This window comes from Cydia pomonella, chromosome 19, assembly GCF_033807575.1.
Source record: "Cydia pomonella isolate Wapato2018A chromosome 19, ilCydPomo1, whole genome shotgun sequence".
Classification (NCBI taxonomy): domain Eukaryota; kingdom Metazoa; phylum Arthropoda; class Insecta; order Lepidoptera; family Tortricidae; genus Cydia; species Cydia pomonella.
The window spans coordinates 15,186,584-15,205,910 of record NC_084721.1 but is presented as its reverse complement, the minus strand read 5'-3'; the positions used below and the strand labels follow the sequence as shown (position 1 = coordinate 15,205,910).

At 40.3% G+C, this 19,327-nt stretch overlaps 1 protein-coding gene across 2 annotated transcripts in view; it reads right to left on the bottom strand.

Annotated features, from left to right (window-relative positions):
- LOC133528291 (bifunctional glutamate/proline--tRNA ligase) overlaps positions 1–19,327 on the bottom strand; it is a 112,176-nt gene that overhangs the window by 26,227 nt on the left and 66,622 nt on the right. Inside the window, exons 18-26 of one of the 2 annotated variants that reach the window (XM_061865622.1) lie at positions 17,161–17,322; positions 15,301–15,411; positions 12,485–12,589; positions 10,725–10,886; positions 9,828–9,945; positions 6,366–6,514; positions 4,420–4,620; positions 3,167–3,284; positions 1,997–2,136 (exon numbers count right to left, since the gene is read on the bottom strand). In XM_061865622.1, the coding sequence (XP_061721606.1) occupies positions 1,997–2,136; positions 3,167–3,284; positions 4,420–4,620; positions 6,366–6,514; positions 9,828–9,945; positions 10,725–10,886; positions 12,485–12,589; positions 15,301–15,411; positions 17,161–17,322 (1,266 nt within the window). Of the gene's footprint in view, positions 1–1,996; positions 2,137–3,036; positions 3,285–4,419; positions 4,621–6,365; positions 6,515–9,827; positions 9,946–10,724; positions 10,887–12,484; positions 12,590–15,300; positions 15,412–17,160; positions 17,323–19,327 lie in introns of both variants that reach the window. The other variant, XM_061865621.1, reaches the window with a different exon arrangement.

Sequence of the window (19,327 nt, the reverse complement as noted above, 5' to 3'; positions counted from 1 at the left end):
GAAGTGAAGTCTGGCCTCTCCATGTGCTTTCGCCACATATTTATTCCAACCGGCTATATAGCCACCTTTACGGCGCTTAATAAACTCGTGCGAAAGCACCGCCGCCTGCGACATGATTTGTATTACTTTATTATACATATTATCTAAGACTAAAAAGTGCTCCTTAATGTTACAAGTCTCAGTCTTGGCACAACAATCAACCAAGCAACATGGAAAGTCTACATATTTTAACTTATCATTGCAATGCCTGCGATATTTTTCTATTTGTTCATCCGTACGTACACCCCAAATGACTTTGTTACTTGATATTGCAGACGGCACGTATACAGGTTTTAGGAGATTGATGCTACATTCAACAAGCATAGGGAAATGGTCAGACCAATATACGTCATACATAATCGAAATATTCGTTATGGTATTCAACGCGCATTCTGTAACTAGACAGTGGTCTAACCATCTCCTACACCCATACACATCACTAATGTATGTATATGAATCTGAATTTACTCCTAACATCAGAACATCGGCACACGACCACACATTTTCTCTACAGAAGTCCATCATTTCGTTGTAAAACAACTCGTTTATATGGGCATTGAAATCACCCAGCGCATATACTGCTTGCACATCACTATTTTCGGTTATCGTCGTAGATATAACACTTAAGCACTCGGTAAATAAAGGCAGGTTCTCTTGTGAGTTAATAGGCATATAAATGCACAACACTATAAATACCACGTCCTTGGCGCGCACTCTTATTGCCGCCACTCGGTCGCTATTACATTCTAAAACAGTTACCGCTTGGAACGCACTCTTTCTCCATAAAATACCTACTCCGCCGTGCGGCCGGCCTTTGATTAATCCCTCCGATACATCTACCGCAGATTTACCCGTCCATCCAAAATCCGCGTCCACTGTGCCCAACAAAGGGACGTCGAAAGGAAAAAGCCAAGTTTCAGATAATACCACAATATCCACCTCGCGACATAGTAACCTTACACCCTCAATGGCCCTTTTAAAGGACCTACAGTTGTAGTTGACCATTTTACAAGTTCCCTCCATTTTTATTTTTATTTTGAAACTCTCGTTGCAAAGTTGAAACGTTGCGTTGAAACTTTGCCGCACTAGTGCGAAAATTAGCATATTACGTTACTGTGTCGAACATTTAAAGGGCCATATGTACTGTAAAACGTTGTACGATACATGTGCGAATAGGTGATTCGCAACTCGTGTCGATTTAAAACACTCCCTTTGTTCGTGTTTTAATTTATCGCCACTCGTTTTGAATTCCCTGTTTTTCGCACTTGTATCGTAATGTACTATTAACGTTGTTGTGGGTATAATAAATTTAAGTGAATTTCATTTGTTTGAGACAGCAATGAATCAAAAGAAATGCTACTCTATTTGGCTTATGAAAGGTTCTAATTAGATTAAACTGGAGTGTACTATGTACATTTTTTATGATATAGGATGCAAACGAGCAGACGTGTCACCTGATGGTAAGCGATTACCGCCGCCCATGGACACCCGCAACACCAGAGGGGTTGTAAATGCGTTGCCACATTTAAGATGGGAGTACGCTCTTTTCTTGAAGGTTTGAACTGTTTGAAGGTCGTATCGGGCCAGAAATACCTCAGGCGACAGTTCAACACAGTTTAGCTGTGCGAAGTAATGCACACTGGGCCTTATAAGGGTACACGTAGTCCTCAAATAGCTATTTGTGCTTCGCTCGTGTGTGCTATGAAGCCAATCTTAGGACAAAACTTAACCCAAGTTCCAAGAATCCTATTTGTGCGATATAGCTTACGTGGAACTTTCTGCCGACGTTTTATCGCGTCCGACGGATTAAATAAAAAAAAATGGTATCTGATCATTGTCTATGGCTGCTGAAAGATTAATTAGATAGCAAAAATCTGAGACCATAGACATGTTTTTTTTTTTTATTTAATGTCTATTTAAAATGCTTGATTAGAAATCCGTGTGAGATATCCCTTACCTGAATGCCACGGCCGCTAGCTGGCACATAAGCCTCTACCGTGGTAGTGTAATCTCCGCCCGCAAACTTTTCCTTCTCTGTCTTCCGGCCCTTGATGACAGGGATGGCTAGGAACTCTTCGTACACGCGCGCGTACAGATCTGGAATTCAATATGTTAAGTAATATTTCTATATTTAACAATACCTAATCATTAATTATAAATATATTAAATATTTCGACTTGATGATGATGCTTTCCGAGACCTATAATATTTCAACGCTGTTGTACATACACTTAACAGGATTAGTTCACCCAATATCCCGGTAGATGGCGCTGTTACGACCGGCGAATATTCTACATCGCGCGAACGGTTGTTCATCGTAGAATCCATAAGATGTTAAACTTTTTTAGGGTTCCGTACCGGAGGGCTGCAGAAGGAACTCTTATAACCCTTATGGTGCGACTCTCTCCGTCCGTCTGACTGTCAGTCTGTCACATCGCTAAATAAATATCTTGAGAATCACTTAAGCTATCGATTTGAAATAGTTATAAACAACGCTTACCTAGACACAGTGTGCGAAGAAATTATTGAAAAAAAAAACGTGCTCGGATTTTTTTGCCATTGCAATAGTTATGATATAAATGGCATTTGCAGTGTGCAGAACTTATTGAAATTTAGACTTGCTCAGAAATATTTGGACATTTTGGCTACTTCGATATATCTGATGGCGACTGTACTTCTGTTCAAAAGTCTTTCGCTACTTCAAAGTTTGTACGGAACCCTCGGTGCGCGAGTAAATCGAACTCGCACTTGACCGGTTTTTATTGTGAACTATGGGTGGATTTGTGTGGACGTAATTCATCCAGAATGAACATATTATATGTCCGGTTATAGTAAAATTTGCGTTTGCCCCATGCTTCGCCTTCGAAACCCCAGTGTAGGATTGTTCAGCTGTTGACGTACTTATCACCTGGGCGCAGTGTGGCCCTCCTGCCAGAGGAACTCGCGGGTACGCAGGAACGGCTGCGGCTGCTGGAACTCCCGACATGACACACTCACCGAGTATCTTGAGCACCTCCTCGCCCGCCTCCTCGGCCGTGCGGTACGCGGTGTGGCCCTCCTGCCAGAGGAACTCGCGGGTACGCAGGAACGGCTGCGGCTGCTGGAACTCCCGACATGACACACTCACCGAGTATCTTGAGCACCTCCTCGCCCGCCTCCTCGGCCGTGCGGTACGCGGTGTGGCCCTCCTGCCAGAGGAACTCGCGGGTACGCAGGAACGGCTGCGGCTGCTTGAACTCCCAACGCTGTCAATAATATACAGATGCATCAGAAGGTAGAAAAATAGCCCCATAAGGCGTTTCCACCAGTGATGTGTGAAGATGCGTAGCGAGGGGTGTGTCTGTTAAGAATCAATAGAATCACTTCCTCCTCCTCAACCTCGCTCAGCACAGTTCTAGTGAATAGTATTCTATTGATTACGTTTTCAGCTCTGGTGAAAATGCTGCCTAAAACGCCGCACATCTTATAATAGCGCTATATATTATATTTCTTTGGGCTAGATAGGCCAGAGCTATGCCCTTTTGGACCGGTCCAATGCAACCAAGTCGTCCAAGCCCGCACTTCGAAAGACTCGCGCGGCAAGAAGATGTTGATGTCAACTTTAGCTAGTCTTCTCCGAGACCACAAGGACGCCGCCGTCCTCGAAACGTCGGAGGTCAATTTAAAACCTAATACGCGATTAAGGCCCGTTTCTATGATTTAATAATCCGTCCAATAATTATGTGCGGGTTGATTACCTATTTAATCTTGTCTGTTCAGTCAATTTCAATACATGTGACACCGATTAAGAGGCAAACAGCCATAGTTTGCAGTAAGTAACAATAAACAAACACTGAGACAACTGTCAGGGTCCATATACTAAATAAATGGAATTTGACAGGAAGACAAATATCAATTTGATGGACTATAGAGCGTGCATGAACTGTAGACGGCAGCACAGAAGCCTATTGGCGCGAAACATTGTCATGTTTCCATTTTTAGATTTAAGCCACTAGATGACAGACGCTACTATGCGAAATAGAGCCAGTGTGAAGTGTAGGGGGCAGCACCTGCTTAGAAGCGTGAATTGTTTTCTTTTTCGATTCAAGTCACGAGATGGCAGACCCTCCAACACGCACAGTATCTATCTATACTCTGTATCTTTAGGTATTTAAATAAAAGCAAAGAAAATCTACCCTCAAATGGCCAGCCAGTTGAGGGTACATGAAAACATTACATGAACAAATAATGTAGGTTAAAGTCAGACCGTTCAGTCACAGATCCAGGTGGTTTTGTATTTGGTTGGTTAACCATGTTATAACCACCCGAAAATGTACAAATCGTTTGTTAACTTTTTAAATACCTAAAGATACAGAGTATAGAGGTATATCTATGACTTACCACAACGTTGTTCCACTGGTTAAGCTTGATGGGCAAGTCCCTGTAAGTCTGGAGCCACTTGGCGTACGCGGGGTACATGACGGTCTCGGAGGTGGGGCGCACGGCGATGTGCTCGGCCAGCTCCGACGAGCCCGAGTGCGTGACCCACGCCACCTCGGGGGCGAAGTCGGCTATGTGGGTCTTCTCGCGTTCGAGGGCCGCCTATTTAATCGTATGGCTTATACAAAAAATAGGTAGTTACATAAATATCACAGAATAAAAATTACATTACAATTAAAATTAAATGTCAATATCCAGAGCGTTCAGCCACGCAATTGCGTCAGGTGTTAGGCGCAGCAGGTCCTCTGGTGGTCCCGAGTATGAGTGCAGAGGGCATCGCTGAATTATATGCTCCATAGTCTGGACTTCTTCGTCACACTCGCACATTGCAGAGTCCTTCCACCCCCATTTATGCAGAAAGTAATTGAGGGCCGCCTAATACAAGAATAGAACAATACGATACAAGTGCGAAAAATAGGAAATTCGAAACGAGTGGCGATAAATTAAAACACGACCGAAGGGAGTGTTTTAAATCGACACGAGTGGCCAATTACCTATTCGCACATGTATCGTACAACGTTTTACACCACATATGGCCCTTTAAATGTTAGAGACAGTAACGTAATATGCTAATTTTCGCAGTAGTGCGGTAAAGTAGCACCATATGTACTGTAGTAGTACATTGTGCAACGAGGGGGGTAAGTGAAATTTTGGATACGAGGGAATTAAAGACCCGAGTTTGCAATATTTTTACCCCCGAAGTTACACACAATGTTTTTCATTACACTTGCGAAAAAAAAACTAAATTTTAAACGAAATAATTCTTAAATACGGTGACATATCAAACATTCGTCCGCCATTTTGTAATTTCTTGACAGGTTAGCATCGAGGGCACAAACCTATTCGGCATTCAGCCACGATTAATAATTATGTAAAAAATATTTTAAACGGCTGTTAAATTAATCGAATTATTTAATTTTAAACATAAACAAAAATATTAAATTATAAACGTCAGTATTTTAAAAGTAAAACTCATTAAGGCTACTTGGTTTGTATAAAACAGTGTCATAATAAAAAAAAGCTATAACTCCCTAGGGAGTTATAGTTTTTTTCTTCACTATCCATAACTCCCGCGGGAACAAAATAGGCCTTTGTCCTTCAGTACACCTGCATGAAATAAGAACTTTTTCGAAGAAGTGACGAAGCTCTCCAGTGGTGAGGGCCGAATTTGAACCGGCGTCTCTTTAGCAACGATCAACTCGATTTACATCTAATGAAACCCGAAATCATTAAAAACCTCATGGTATTTCAATTTAAATAAGAAACAAATTACTTATTTATTTTCTCATAGCATGTTTTGGCGTTTGTAATGTCTTCAATTTTGTGCTAACCAGCAGGGCTAAGATGGTCAGCTGTCTATCATTTGTCACCATACCTGTCACGCTCTAACAAATATGTAAGTGCAAAAGTGACGCATGATATGACAAGTGACAAAAACACGACCATGATACCGCTGCTGTAATATTACCTACCTCATGTACGTACATCATGCGTGGCAGTTCATTATCACGAACATATAGGTAATAACAATATTTCCGAGCACGTTTAAAAATAAAACAAAAGTGATAGACGACCGGTCTGGCCTAGTGGCTAGTGACCCTGCCTACGAAGCCGATGGTCCCGGGTTCAAATCCTGGTAAGGGCATTTATTCCTGTTATGAGCATGGATATTTGTTCCTGAGTCATGGGTGTTTTCTATGTATATAAGTATCTATAAATATTTATATATTATATATATCGTTGTCTAAGTACCCTCAACATAAGCCTTATTGAGCTTACTGTGGGACTTCGTCAATTTGTGTAACCATGTCCTATAATAAAATAAAAAAAATAAAAAATAATAATACCTTGGAGACAAAGATGGGGAAGTAGCAATCCTTGACGCCGAGCTTCTTGAAGTTGGTGGAGAGGAACTCGCGGATAACCTCCCAGATGCTGTAGGACCACGGCCGGAAGATGTAGCAGCCCGATATGTCGTAGTACTCGATCATTTCCGCTGCACAAAATAAGGACAATTTATTTAACTATCAAAGGGTGGTCAAAGGTATAGGCATTGTGAATGTCATCTCGCTTTGTGTGGTAGGACACAGCCCAGTGGATGACATTCCAGATCTAGAGCAGAGCCCAACTGGGGAAGTACCTCCACCTTACAGAAAACCGCAGCCAAATAACACTAGACCCTACTCATAGTGTTATGTTCCTGCCGGTGAGTAAGGTTGCCAGAGGTCAACGAGGGTGCGGAGTGTTGGGGTCGGCATCGCGCATGTAACTCCTCTGGAGTTGCAGGCGTACATAGGCTACGGACACTGCTTATCATCAGGCGGGCCGTATGCTTGTTTGCCACCGACGTTGTATAAAAAAAGGTTTACATAGATAGATAGATAGGTTTTACATAGATGGCGCCAACATAGGTTTAACCTGTCTCTAGTTCTATGAAATTGGCTTAAGAGTCCCCGGCAAGCTGGGCCGAATTTCACCTTCCCATACCAACGGAGTTTCGTTCTCGTTTTAAAACTACGTCTTCTTCTTCCTCGCGTTGTCTGGGGTCCTGGGGTCCGCTTGAGAACTAATCCCAAGATTTGGCGTAGGCACTAGTTTTTACGAAAGCGACTGCCATCTGATCTTCCAGCCCAGAGGGTAAACTAGGCCTTGTTGGGATTGGTCCGGTTTCCTCACGATGTTTTCCTTCACCGAAGCGACTGGTAAATATCAAATGATATTTCTTACATAAGTTCCGAAAAACTCATTGGTACGAGCCGGGGTTTGAATCCGCGACCTCCGGATTGCAAGTCGCATGCTCTTACCGCTAGGTTACCAGCGCTTCATTTTAAAACTACGTATTGGATTGTAATGAAACTTGACACATACAATTAAATGAGGTATATCTAAGGTTGAAATTAGTTTATACACCTACCTTACCTTACCTTACCTTACCTTATAACACAAACGAAATAGAGCAAAAACAAGTTTTGTATGAAAATCTTAAATTCACTGTATTTTTTTAACTATGGTATCTAAGGCTACATAAACTAATTACAGCCCTAGATATACCTTATCCTATTGTAAGTACAAAGTTTCAGAGCAATATAGCTAGGAGTTTTAAAATGAAAGCGTAAATACGTTTGTATGAATTGAGTGACTGGGGACCCTTCACGGGCTAAAAAAAACTAGAATTTGAAACTCGTAAGTCTGACAGGTAAAACATATGGTGGCGCCATCTGTAAAATACTTCAACCGGCAAACCCCATCCCATTAAATATCTGCGTGATAGCGAGGGTAGCCTGGCTATTATGAAACGAATTAGTTATTAGACAATTGACAGTTATGTCAGATCAAATGTTGGCCCACGAAAGCACACGTTTTTCCGAATCGAGACCGATCATCACCTGTGGTTTCACCGTTGTTATTAAGACAACGAATCGTAAATTTTATTATTATAATTATTTGTAAAGCAGGCAGGCAGTTGAAAAAACTGATAATGCCTGTATCCAGAGTCATCAATAAAGTTTTCAGTGTTGAGTAGAATTTGCATTGTGTGCATCTAATTTATTCTTAAACTCATTGGCACTTTGGGCCATTTTTGGCGTCAGGTATCTAGATTTATCTCAGCAATACAAAATTCATGTAAGTATCGTTTGGTGAACTAGTTATTCAAGGCATCGACTTCATTTCTGTAGTTGCCGTTACACGATTGGTTAACTTTTATAGCAGAGGAAATCGTCAACGATGCCTCTTTTTAACCGACTTCAAGATTTCAAAAGAGGAGGTTATCAATTCGGTTGTATGTTTTTTTTTTAAATGTTTGTTACTCCATAACTCCGTCATTTCTGAACCGATTTTGAAAATTATTTTTTGTTTGAATTTATATATATACAGATTGGTCCCGTTTTTGTCAAAACTCAGTTCTGATGATGGGAGCCACGAGGAATCGAGGAAACTCTTCAAATGTGAAAGGCATACATATAGTGATTTTTGTATTTTCTGTAACAAATCAAGCATTTACATTTAAAAAAGTGACATTTGTTGAAGTGGAACTGCTGATGATGATCAGAATGGAACTCTTCAACGACGCATAGTACACGTTTGGCGATTCCTCCTCTTCGCTGTGTTTGTTAAGTAAATTAGATTTTCCAGACAAATTTTTGTCAGGTTCGAGTTCTGACGATGGGGTCCATGAGGAATCGAGTGAACTCTTCAAATATTAAAGGCAAACATATAGTGATTTTTGTATTTTCTTTAACAAATCAAGCATTTACATTTTAAAAAGTGACATTTGATGAAGTGGAACTGCTGATGATGATCAGAATGGTACTCTTCATCGACGCATAGAACATGTTTGGCGATTTGTTCTCTTCGCTGTGTTTATTACGCAAATTAGATTTTTAAGGCAAATTTTTGTCAAGTTCGAGTTCTGACGGTGGGGTCCATGAGGACTCGAAGGAACTCCTCAAATGTTAAAGGCATATATATAGTGATCTTAGTATTTTCATTAATAAATCAAGTATTTACATTTGTAGAATTGACATTTTTTGAAGTGGAACTGCTGATGATGAACAGAACGGAACTCTTCAATGATGCATAGTTCACGTTTGGCAATTTGTTCTCTTTGCCAAGCAGTTAGGTTTTCAAGACACATTTTTATATTTCTATCCTATTTAGTTTTTTTAATAATTATCTGGTGCTTTATTTCATGCATGGTGTGAAATAATTGATCTTAAATACAGTCGAGTACCCTATTGCGGGTATCTTACCAGTCAACCATAGGGCAAATCTGAAATGTGTCAAGGTGGGTGCAGTGGCAAAAAAAACATGTTACCTCCTTTTCTACATAATTAGGCGTAGGACGCTGTCTTTTTAATTTCATTGTATGAAATCTAAAATCAACAATAATCGTTCTTTCACCGGTCTCCCTCATTGAAGTCGGTTTTTTTTCTTAAAAATTATTAAACCAACATCTTTACTGTACAGGCAAATGGGATCGATTCAAGCCTCTAAAATTTCCATGTGGATTAATCTAAACACACATTTCAATACTGTAGTTATAAACTCGTCTGTCTCCGATATGAATTCTCGATGCACTTTTATTTTTACGAATATAATAATGTACAAAACACGCGACCGCCATCTGAAGTCACTTCAACTGGTCAATGTGAACACGGCTTTCTAATTTACTGCCATCTAATTGGTCGAGGGGCGTGACTAAGCCAAATAACAGCGATGAGTCACTATATTCTTAACGCGAATGATCTATAGTGAATCGTATCACAAAGGTAATAAGGTCTACAATGGCCAGTTGAGATTAAACTTACATTTAGTGATGACTTGCGAGTACCACTCGGACAGGTCGGTGTCTTTGCTGGCTTCGAGTCCCAGCCGAGTCACTTTTTTCACGCCGCTCGCGGATTCCTCCTTGGCGGGCTTTGGTGACTGAAATGAACAATATTATTGATTTCTTTATAGTACAATTACCCAATGTTATATAAGGATCAAATAACTAAGCTCTGACCACGCTAACTGCAGAAACTTGTCAGTAATAATAAATAAATAAATAATAAATATTATAGGACATTATTACACAAATTGACTAAGTCCCACAGTAAGCCCAATAAGGCTTGTGTTGAGGGTACTTAGACAACGATATATATAATATATAAATATTTATAAATACTTAAATACATAGAAAACACCCATGACTCAGGAACAAATATCCATGCTCATCACACGAATAAATGCCCTTACCAGGATTTGAACCCGGGACAATCAGCTTCGTAGGCAGGGTCACTACCCACTAGGCCAAACCGGTCGTCGAGTAAGAACCCGTTAATATCCCTATCTAGACACGAAAGCGTGTCCAGCCAAGTTCAAAGAAAAAGGAACTGGCGACGCAGTAACCGTGTGTAATATAGGGAGCGTGCATGAACTGTAGGAGGCAGCACAGGAGCCGTCAAATTTTTGGCGCGAGGCGTAAATGTGATGTTTACTGTTCCAATGTAGCCCACAAGATGGCAGAACCTACTATGCACAAGAAAACACGTGACGTGAGAATGTACATGTTTATTGTTCCGATTCAGGCCACAAGATGGCAGATCCTCCAACGCGCACGGTCCCTATTATACAAACCATTTCGAGCTACTTTTGACCCTTCCTTGAAACCTGCACAGAGGCTATCAAATTCGCGTTTATAAGCTAGTAGGCTAGTTTATTACCTGTTCTTTCGGCTTTTCTTTCTTCTCCTTAGGCTTATTTTCCTTCTTTTCTTTAGGTTTGGATTCGCGCGGCGCAGCCGGAGCGACGTACGCCGTTCCCGTCTCGGCCTGGTACTTGGCTTTTAGCTCTAGAAGTTTCTTTACTTCTGCGTCTATCGTGGCCTGTGAAGAGCGAAGGGCGTTTGTCAATGATATTTAAACTATATATATTATATACCCTAACATAACAAGGGGATAAAATGCCCCCAATGTCACGGCAGCACACACTCACCTACATACAAAAGGCGTAAAAGAGACAGCATAATTAACAGAATACCTGAGTAAAAAAGAAGCGACTAGTGTTTGTCACCTTCCCGTCATAGTTAAAGTCCAACGACTAAGAACATTCTGTAAAATCTATAGTTATATTATAATATCATTGTTATTTATAAAATAATCAAACAACACAAGTCTTTTTAAAGCTGTATTGGGGTTATTCTAATAGATTTTTTGAGAAATTCTTCACTTGTGAGAAATCCGCAAGTTAAGAATTTACTTAATTAGATTATGAGACATTGGCTTCGCTTTCCATCAAAGAAGGTTATTCTCTGATAATTAAATGACATTAACGTCGGTTCTTTTTGTAAAAAAAACTTCCTATTTCAAATCCGTCATAAAAATGTAGCTTGGGTCACCCGTGTCATACACACAAACGCTACGGTATAACATGGGGGATAATACGGCGTAATGGGGCATGTCCTACTTTAAGAAATATCATCAACTTTGATAATATAGATATTCCGCCCTACCTGTAATTACGGCTGCCCTATCTTAAATTCAACTCTGGCTACGGCCCTGATAATGATAACAGATGCCTAAAACATACATATATAAGCTGTTAAAATCGTAGGTAACTAGAATAAGAGAATAATATTATCATAAAATAATACATGGTAAAAGTTGCACCAATGCTGTCCTGTGTGTCTCAAACTAGGCTGAGCCTGTATCTTGGGATCCACCGAGCCGGTTCTACATAAACATTTTACCCAATTATATACTAGGATGTATAACAAATTATCAGAAGTTAAAGTAAATTACATTTAAAGTAAATTACAAGTACATTTTACATTATTAGTTTGGTTAAAGTAAATTACATTTTACTAACTCATACCGTACACGGGTAAAAATAGGCATTTTCTTTCAGTTGGAGAAAGAATTGTGATATGACCACAGAATTGACAGATAGACAGAGGTAGGACAAAACTGTGACTTCATAATTAGCCGATTCCGCACGCAAACATACTTACTCATCAGATTTGAGCCATTCACCGCTCGCCCTTAAAAGGCTGTCAATACCTAAAGCGCGCACACTGACTTAATATGAACATATATTTTTCTTACTTGACTAAAACAAATAGTCTTTCTTAAAAAACTGTTTCAGTAACATCAATTTCAAGGACATTGGGTGTTGACAGCCTCTTAAGTTGTAAATGTATGCGTGTCGCACGTAAACACCATAGTACAGGTAAATATGACAATTTGGCGTCAAAATATGTATATCAAAGAAACTTTGGTTATAACCTTTATCTTAGCACTAGAAATCAGGATCTGCCGAGTCCTACCCTTTCTGAAGGGTATGGGCAGGCAAAGTTTCAGTGATGTACATATTTTGCCTCTAAAATATGCTATTATTCCTGAAGTACGAGGAAATCGGCGTGTATTGAATGTTTTTTTTTCTTAGCGAACTTATCCTATTTCTCAGCTAATATATGTATCCATACCTTATCAGCCTTCTTAGCTTTGAGGTCTCGTACAGCGTCGCCCTGTTTTGCGACTTCTGCCGCGAGTGCGGCGGCTTTCGCGTCCCCGTTCATTGTGGCAGTTGCCTATAAAAATAAAATAAATATTTATTTAACGAAGGGGCAAAATTGTTGTTTACTCCTCATGCTAATAAGTCTTTCTTCTTCCTCGCGTTGTCCCGGCATTTTTCCACGGCTCATGGGAGCCTGGAGTCCGCTTGACAACTAATCCCAAGATTTGGCGTATAGGCACTAGTTTTTACGAAAGCGACTGCCATCTGACCTTCCAACCCAGAGGGTAAACTAGGCCTTGTTGGGATTAGTCCGGTTTCCTCACGATGTTTTTTCCTTCACCGAAAAGCGACTGGTAAATATCAAATGATATTTCGTACAAAAGTTCCGAAATACTCATTGGTAGGTACGAGCCGGGGTTTGAACCCGCGACCTCCGGATTGCAAGTCGCACGCTCTTACCGCTAGGCCACCAGCGCTTATGCTAATAAGTAATATCACAGAATAAATAATAGTACTACCATACAGAAATAACACTTCCTACAAAACCGAAGTTTGACAGCGATTCATGGACGAATTATGCTGTCCCTTTCTAATGTATGGCACTATCCCTTTCGGCCATTTAGGGTTGTCAAAATTCACATCATTATCTTATCTGTGGCCGTGCACGTGTAGGGACGTCAAGTTGTGCCAACCCTAATAAATTGCGCGGAGCAATGCTGAGCCGACCGGAGCCGGGAAAAGCCGAAAGGAGGAGTGTCGCCCCACTGGTAATATATAAGTAAATATTTAGACCCAAGCAAGCGAAATACCCCAAAATCGAAAACGTGGAATCTTCAATGTTGCGAGGGTTTCAACGTACGAGGGCTGAACAAACTTTGCTGCCAAGTGAAACGCAAACATTTTCACCATCCGCGAGGACAATATTAATTTTATAATTCATTGACGTAGTTTCTAGTTGTATTGCATTGTATTTGAAGATACTCTCGACTTTGACGCCATTGTTTTCACGTATGGTTGTTCACGTGTGTTACGAAAATATTTAAGTAATAAAGTCGGACTCGCCCATGAAGGGTTCCGTACCATTTATGACGTATTAAAAAAAACTACTTTACAGTACATATGGGGCTACTTTATAGCACTAGTGCGAGAAGTAGCATATTATGTTACTGTGTCGAACATTTAAAGGGCCATATGTACTGTAAAACGTTGTACGATACATGTGCGAATAGGTAATTCGCAACTCGTGTCGATTTAAAACACTCCCTTCGGTCGTGTTTTAATTTATCGCCACTCGTTTCGAATTTCCTATTTTTCGCACTTGTATCGTAATGTACTATACTAGATCTCGTTCAAACCAATTTTCGGTGGAAGTTTGCATGGTAATGTATACATATGTATGAAAATTCAAAAAAAAAAACATGATATATATATATCATGTTATTTTTTTTGAATTTTCATTCTGTTATTTTAGAAGTTACGGGGGGGGGGGGGGGGATACACACATTTTACCACTTTGGAAGTGTCTCTCGCGCAAACTATTCAGTTTAGAAAAAAATGATATTAGAAACCTAAATATCATTTTTGATGACCTATCTATAGATACCCCACACGTTTGATGAAAAAAGTTTTTTTGAATTTCAGTTCTAAGTATGGGGAACCTCCAAAATTTATTGTTTTTTTTTCTATTTTTGTGTGAAAATCTTAATGCGGTTCATAGAATACATCTACTTACCAAGTTTGAACAGTATAGCTCTTATAGTTTCGGAAAAAAGTAGCTGTGACATAATCGGACAGACAGACGGACATGACGAATCTATAAGGGTTCCGTTTTTTGCCATTTGGCTACGGAACCCTAAAAAGAGTACCAACGTAATACATTTAAAAACCTATTTCAAATTATATCCAAGTGCTTTCATTAAAAGTGTAAATTAAACCAAACATATGTTTCAGTGCCTACGTCGTGTTCCGTGCGTAACGTGAGTTCTCGTGTGCGTACAACTTTTGTGAGCATTACCCTTACAACTAGTCTAATCCAAATAAATGCTAACAAATATTCCTAATCATCATTTGAAAGTCGATCCTACCAGCTAACGTGAGGAAATTACTCAAAATTTGCATGACATTACTTTGACTGGAGGATAAAATGCAATTTCTCCTGCTTAATTCAAATACAAAAGAGAGCCGTTCCGAAACACTATTAGTTATCCCAGCGCCTCGCAGTTAAAGGTATGATCAAAGAGAATTTGAAATAGAGGTGGATTGTCGAAGTAAGCGAGCGATGGCTCGAAAAGATGTCGCCATTTCTTGGTCTATAAATAAATATTAAATAAATATTATAGGACATTATTACACAAATTGACTAAGTCCCACAGTAAGCTCAATAAGGCTTGTGTTGTAGGTACCTAGACAACGATATATATAATATATAATTATAAATACGTAAATACATAGAAAACACCCATGACTCAGAAACAAATATCCGTGTTCATCACACAAATATATGCTCTTACCAGGATTTGAACCCGGGACCATCAGCTTCATAGGCAGGGTCACCACCCATTAGGCCAGACCGGTCGGTCGGTGCTCTAGTAGATGGTGCCACTTTTTGATATGCAACAAAAACACATATCACTGAAAGAATATGGATCAAAGTCAAATGGCGTTCTAAAAGTTTTAATCATGTATCGAAAGATGGCAGTAAATTTAGTGGCTACAAAGTTTACTTCGACAGCTCTATTTCAAATTTTCTTTGGTATGATGATGATGATAAGCTGATGCGAGTACCTCAGTTTGAGGGTGAGCTGCGGGGGCGGCGGCGCGCGGGGCCGCGTCAGGCGTCCACGCGGTGCCGGTTATGGACTTGTACTGCTCCTTCAGGTTCAGGAGATTCTTCACCTGCGAAAACAATTGTATAAAATAACCTTTTCACCTCAGCAGCTCGAACAAGCTTACTTTCGTCGTCAGGCCATGAATACAGGAATATTTCTAGAAGCTTTCGTCATAATGATGATGCCTTTCATTCATGAATGTAAATAAATGTGGTTAACTTTACTGGATGTTGATTTTTTTTACGTTTTATATATTCTCACTACTGAGGTGAAAAGTTGTATGTGTCACACGAGAGCAAAATTATTTTACATCTCGTGTTTTTGAGAATTTGAGAGAAAATCAACATTCGCAAGAAAAACCAACTTTCCTCTCTTGTTGAACAAATAAAGTTTCACAAAGTATGCCTTCATTTTACGATCTCATGAAGAGTTCTAGTTCATTAACTATCAGTTTTCTGGGTAGTTATATAAATAATCAATGTAGGTGTCTCGTTTTCATTAGAAGATCCTAATTTGATATTTTTTTAATACCACGTCGGTGGCAAACAAGCATACAGCCCGCCTGATGGTAAGCAGTCTCCGTAGCCTATGTGTAGTTGCCGACCCTAACACTCCGCACCCTCGCTGAGCTCAGGCAACCTTACTCACCGGCAGGAACAACACTATGAGTAGGGTCTAGTGTTATTTGGCTGCGGTGCTCTGTAAGGTGGAGGTACTTCCCCAGTTGGGCTCTGCACTAGATCTGGAATGACATCCGTTGTGCTGTGCCCCACCACGCACAGCGAGATGACATTCACAGTGCCCATACCTCTCTTTTGGACATATTAAGGACATACCCGGGTCCAATGACGACAATGAGACAAAGATTTCAAAAGTAAAGATAGGCCCGTTCCGTTCATAAAATTCTCGATCGTTTGGTGTGCCTCGGTGGAATGCTACAACGCGATTGGTTGATGCAATTATATAATTACGAACGTGCAAGCGGGACAGCAATATAATCATGAACGAGCAACAGGGATAGGAAAGGCGAATCAATGTAAGAAATTCTTCGTACTTACAACCTCAGTTACACGCCATCATCTTCCTCGCGTTGTCCTGGCATTGTTTGCCACGGCACATGGAAGCCTGGGATCCGCTTGGCAACTAATCCCTAGAATTGGCATTGGCACTAGTTTTTACGAAAGCGACTGCCATCTGACCTTCCAATCCAGGGTAACCTAGGCCTAAGGTAAGGGAGGGTTAACTGGGCCTTATTGGATTAGTCCGGTTTCCTCACGATGTTCTCCTTCACCGAAAAGTGACTGGTAAATATTAAATGATATTTTGTACTTAAGTTTTGCAAACTCATTTGTACAGTCAGCATCAAAAGTAGCGGATGAAACGACGCGCCAAAAGTATCTGATATTCCGTATAACTTTTCCAAATGTAGATAATTTTCTAAAATTCGCGTTCAAAAATATATCTTTGACAGTCTTAAGTGGCTGATAGACGGGCGAGTAAGTTCGCGAACTTATGGCTCGACGACTTTTTTCGCTTGTAAAGTACGCGTACTTAGGCTGGCACACGAGCGAAAAAGGTCGTCGAGCTGTAAGTTCGCGAACTTACTCGCACGTCTATCCGGGACTTTAGTTGTTCTATATTAAAGACATCACTTTTTGTTAAGCTGTTACAGAATGGTAGATACTTATGAAGCGTTATTTGATCCGCTACTTTTGATGCTAACTGTACGAGCCGGGGTTTGAACCTGCGACCTCCGGATTGCAAGTCACACGCTCTTACTGCTAGGTCATAAGGGCTTTTTTTAGTTACACCATACCTCAGTATCTATGACGGTCTTCTCAACTTTGTCTGCCTTGAGCTTCCGTATCTTGTCTCCCTGCGTAGCTATCTGCTGCAGCACTGTTGCTACTTCTGACCCTGATCCTGGTGCTGGAGCTTCGGTCTTGACGGGGGCGGGGGCTGCTCCGGGCTTCCAGTCCTGAACAAAAATAGGGTTATTAAAAAAACAATTTTTTATACCACGACGATGGCAAACAAGCATATGGCCCGCCTGGTAAGCAGTCACCGTAGCCTATAGACGCCTGCCGACCCTTTAAAAATCTGTACACTCCTTTTTTGAAGAACCTCATACTGTAGACCCTCGGGGAAACCTCGGCAGGTAGCTCATTCCATAGCCGGAGCGTCCGCGGGAGGAACTTCCTCTTAAACCGAACAATACGCGACCATTGACGACCGGTCTGGCGTAGTGGGTAGTGACCCTGCCTATGAAGCCGATGGTCCCGGGTTCAAATCCTGGTAAGGGCATTTATTCGTGTGATGAGCATGGATATTTGTTCCTGAGTCATGGGTGTTTTCTATGTATTTAAGTATTTATAAATATTTATATATTATATATATCGTTGTCTAAGTACCCTCAACACAAGCCTTATTGAGCTTACTGTGGGACTTGGTCAATTTATGTAATAATGTCCTATAATATATATATATTTAGGTTCTAGGGTGTAAGGATGAACACCCTGCCGACGGCGAGCGGGGCGGTGGCGGGAAGTAGCCGTGGGCATCATGTCAAACAATTCTTCAGCTTTTGGGTATGTGCCAAATGATGCCTTCGATAGGCAATACATAGATACTGCAATAGATAGATAAAGCAATGTGACATTGATTATGTGAATTTTAGATCATAGTTGACATTTTGGCCACGGTGTGCGCTGTCAAATCTTTCTATTTCCCCGCTATGCACTTCACATATTCTAAAACGCGAACCTCTTTAAAAGTCCAGATATTTTTTCGTTTAAATAAGATCTCTACACACGTATAGTTCGAACCATGTTCGAAGTCCAAAAACCAATATGCTTGACTTATCGGGTTCGCCCGCACACCTCGTAATACAAAACTGTCCCTCGTAATACAACATATGATAAGTATGGAAGGTGGAGGTAAGGAATACTATCTCAGGCAGTACTGTTGCAAAAGTATCCAGCTGTCAGCTATAAATAATAGTTCAAAATCTCTCCAGAGTAGCGCTAGAGTAGCTAAGAACCTAGGCGTTATTGACGGAGTGAAGTGCGCTGTCTATGATTTGAATTTATTTTTAAATATTCTAGGTATTGTAGCACCACATATTTAAGGTTTTTTGAAGGACACTTTTTTCACCTTCCATAATGATAAGTCATCAAAATATAATAACCACTTTACATTACACACACACACACACAACATTACAGAAAAAATATGACTCTTATATTGTATAATTAAAAATGATCACCCTACATTCTGCAACAGTCGATTATATAGCATAGATATCGCGTAACAAACAAAAAACATGGTGAAGTGAAAACTTAAAAATGAAGATTTCTTCCACCACACAAATGTTAACCTTTTCAACGCTTTTCCACACGTGTCAAGAAATGCCATGGACGCCAAAAAGTTAACTGGTGAAGAGCGAATATGAAGCTTAACTGACAGTAGGAAAGTCGCTTTGACAACGTCCGCCATAGCCTTTTTAATGGTCATTGGCGTCGCGGGCACGACAGACGATGACCGTTTTAGTGGTCTTTGGCGTTGAAAAGGTTAATAACAATTATCAAGCTGATTGTAAAAGTACTAAGGCTATGATGGTTGCACTTTTATCGTCTATCATGTCATGCGTCACTCCTGCACTTGCATACTTACTATTACGTATTAAAAAGTGACGGGTCCATGATAGACGATAAAATCTAGGCCATCTTTAGCGTACGAGCGTGTTAAAGAAATACAAATATACTCGTAAAAAATACACTTATCACGTCATCATAAGTCATGAATTATGGCCAAATAAGTTATATCACTCACCATAACGGAAAACTAATAACGTATTATTAATTTTGCGAGTAGGTGGCAAAGTAATCACTAATCAATAACTGTTAAATTAATGTTTGAAGTAGATCTGTACCCCTAAAGTAAATTTATTCAATGGCGTAACGTGACGTACGCGTTTGCGTTAA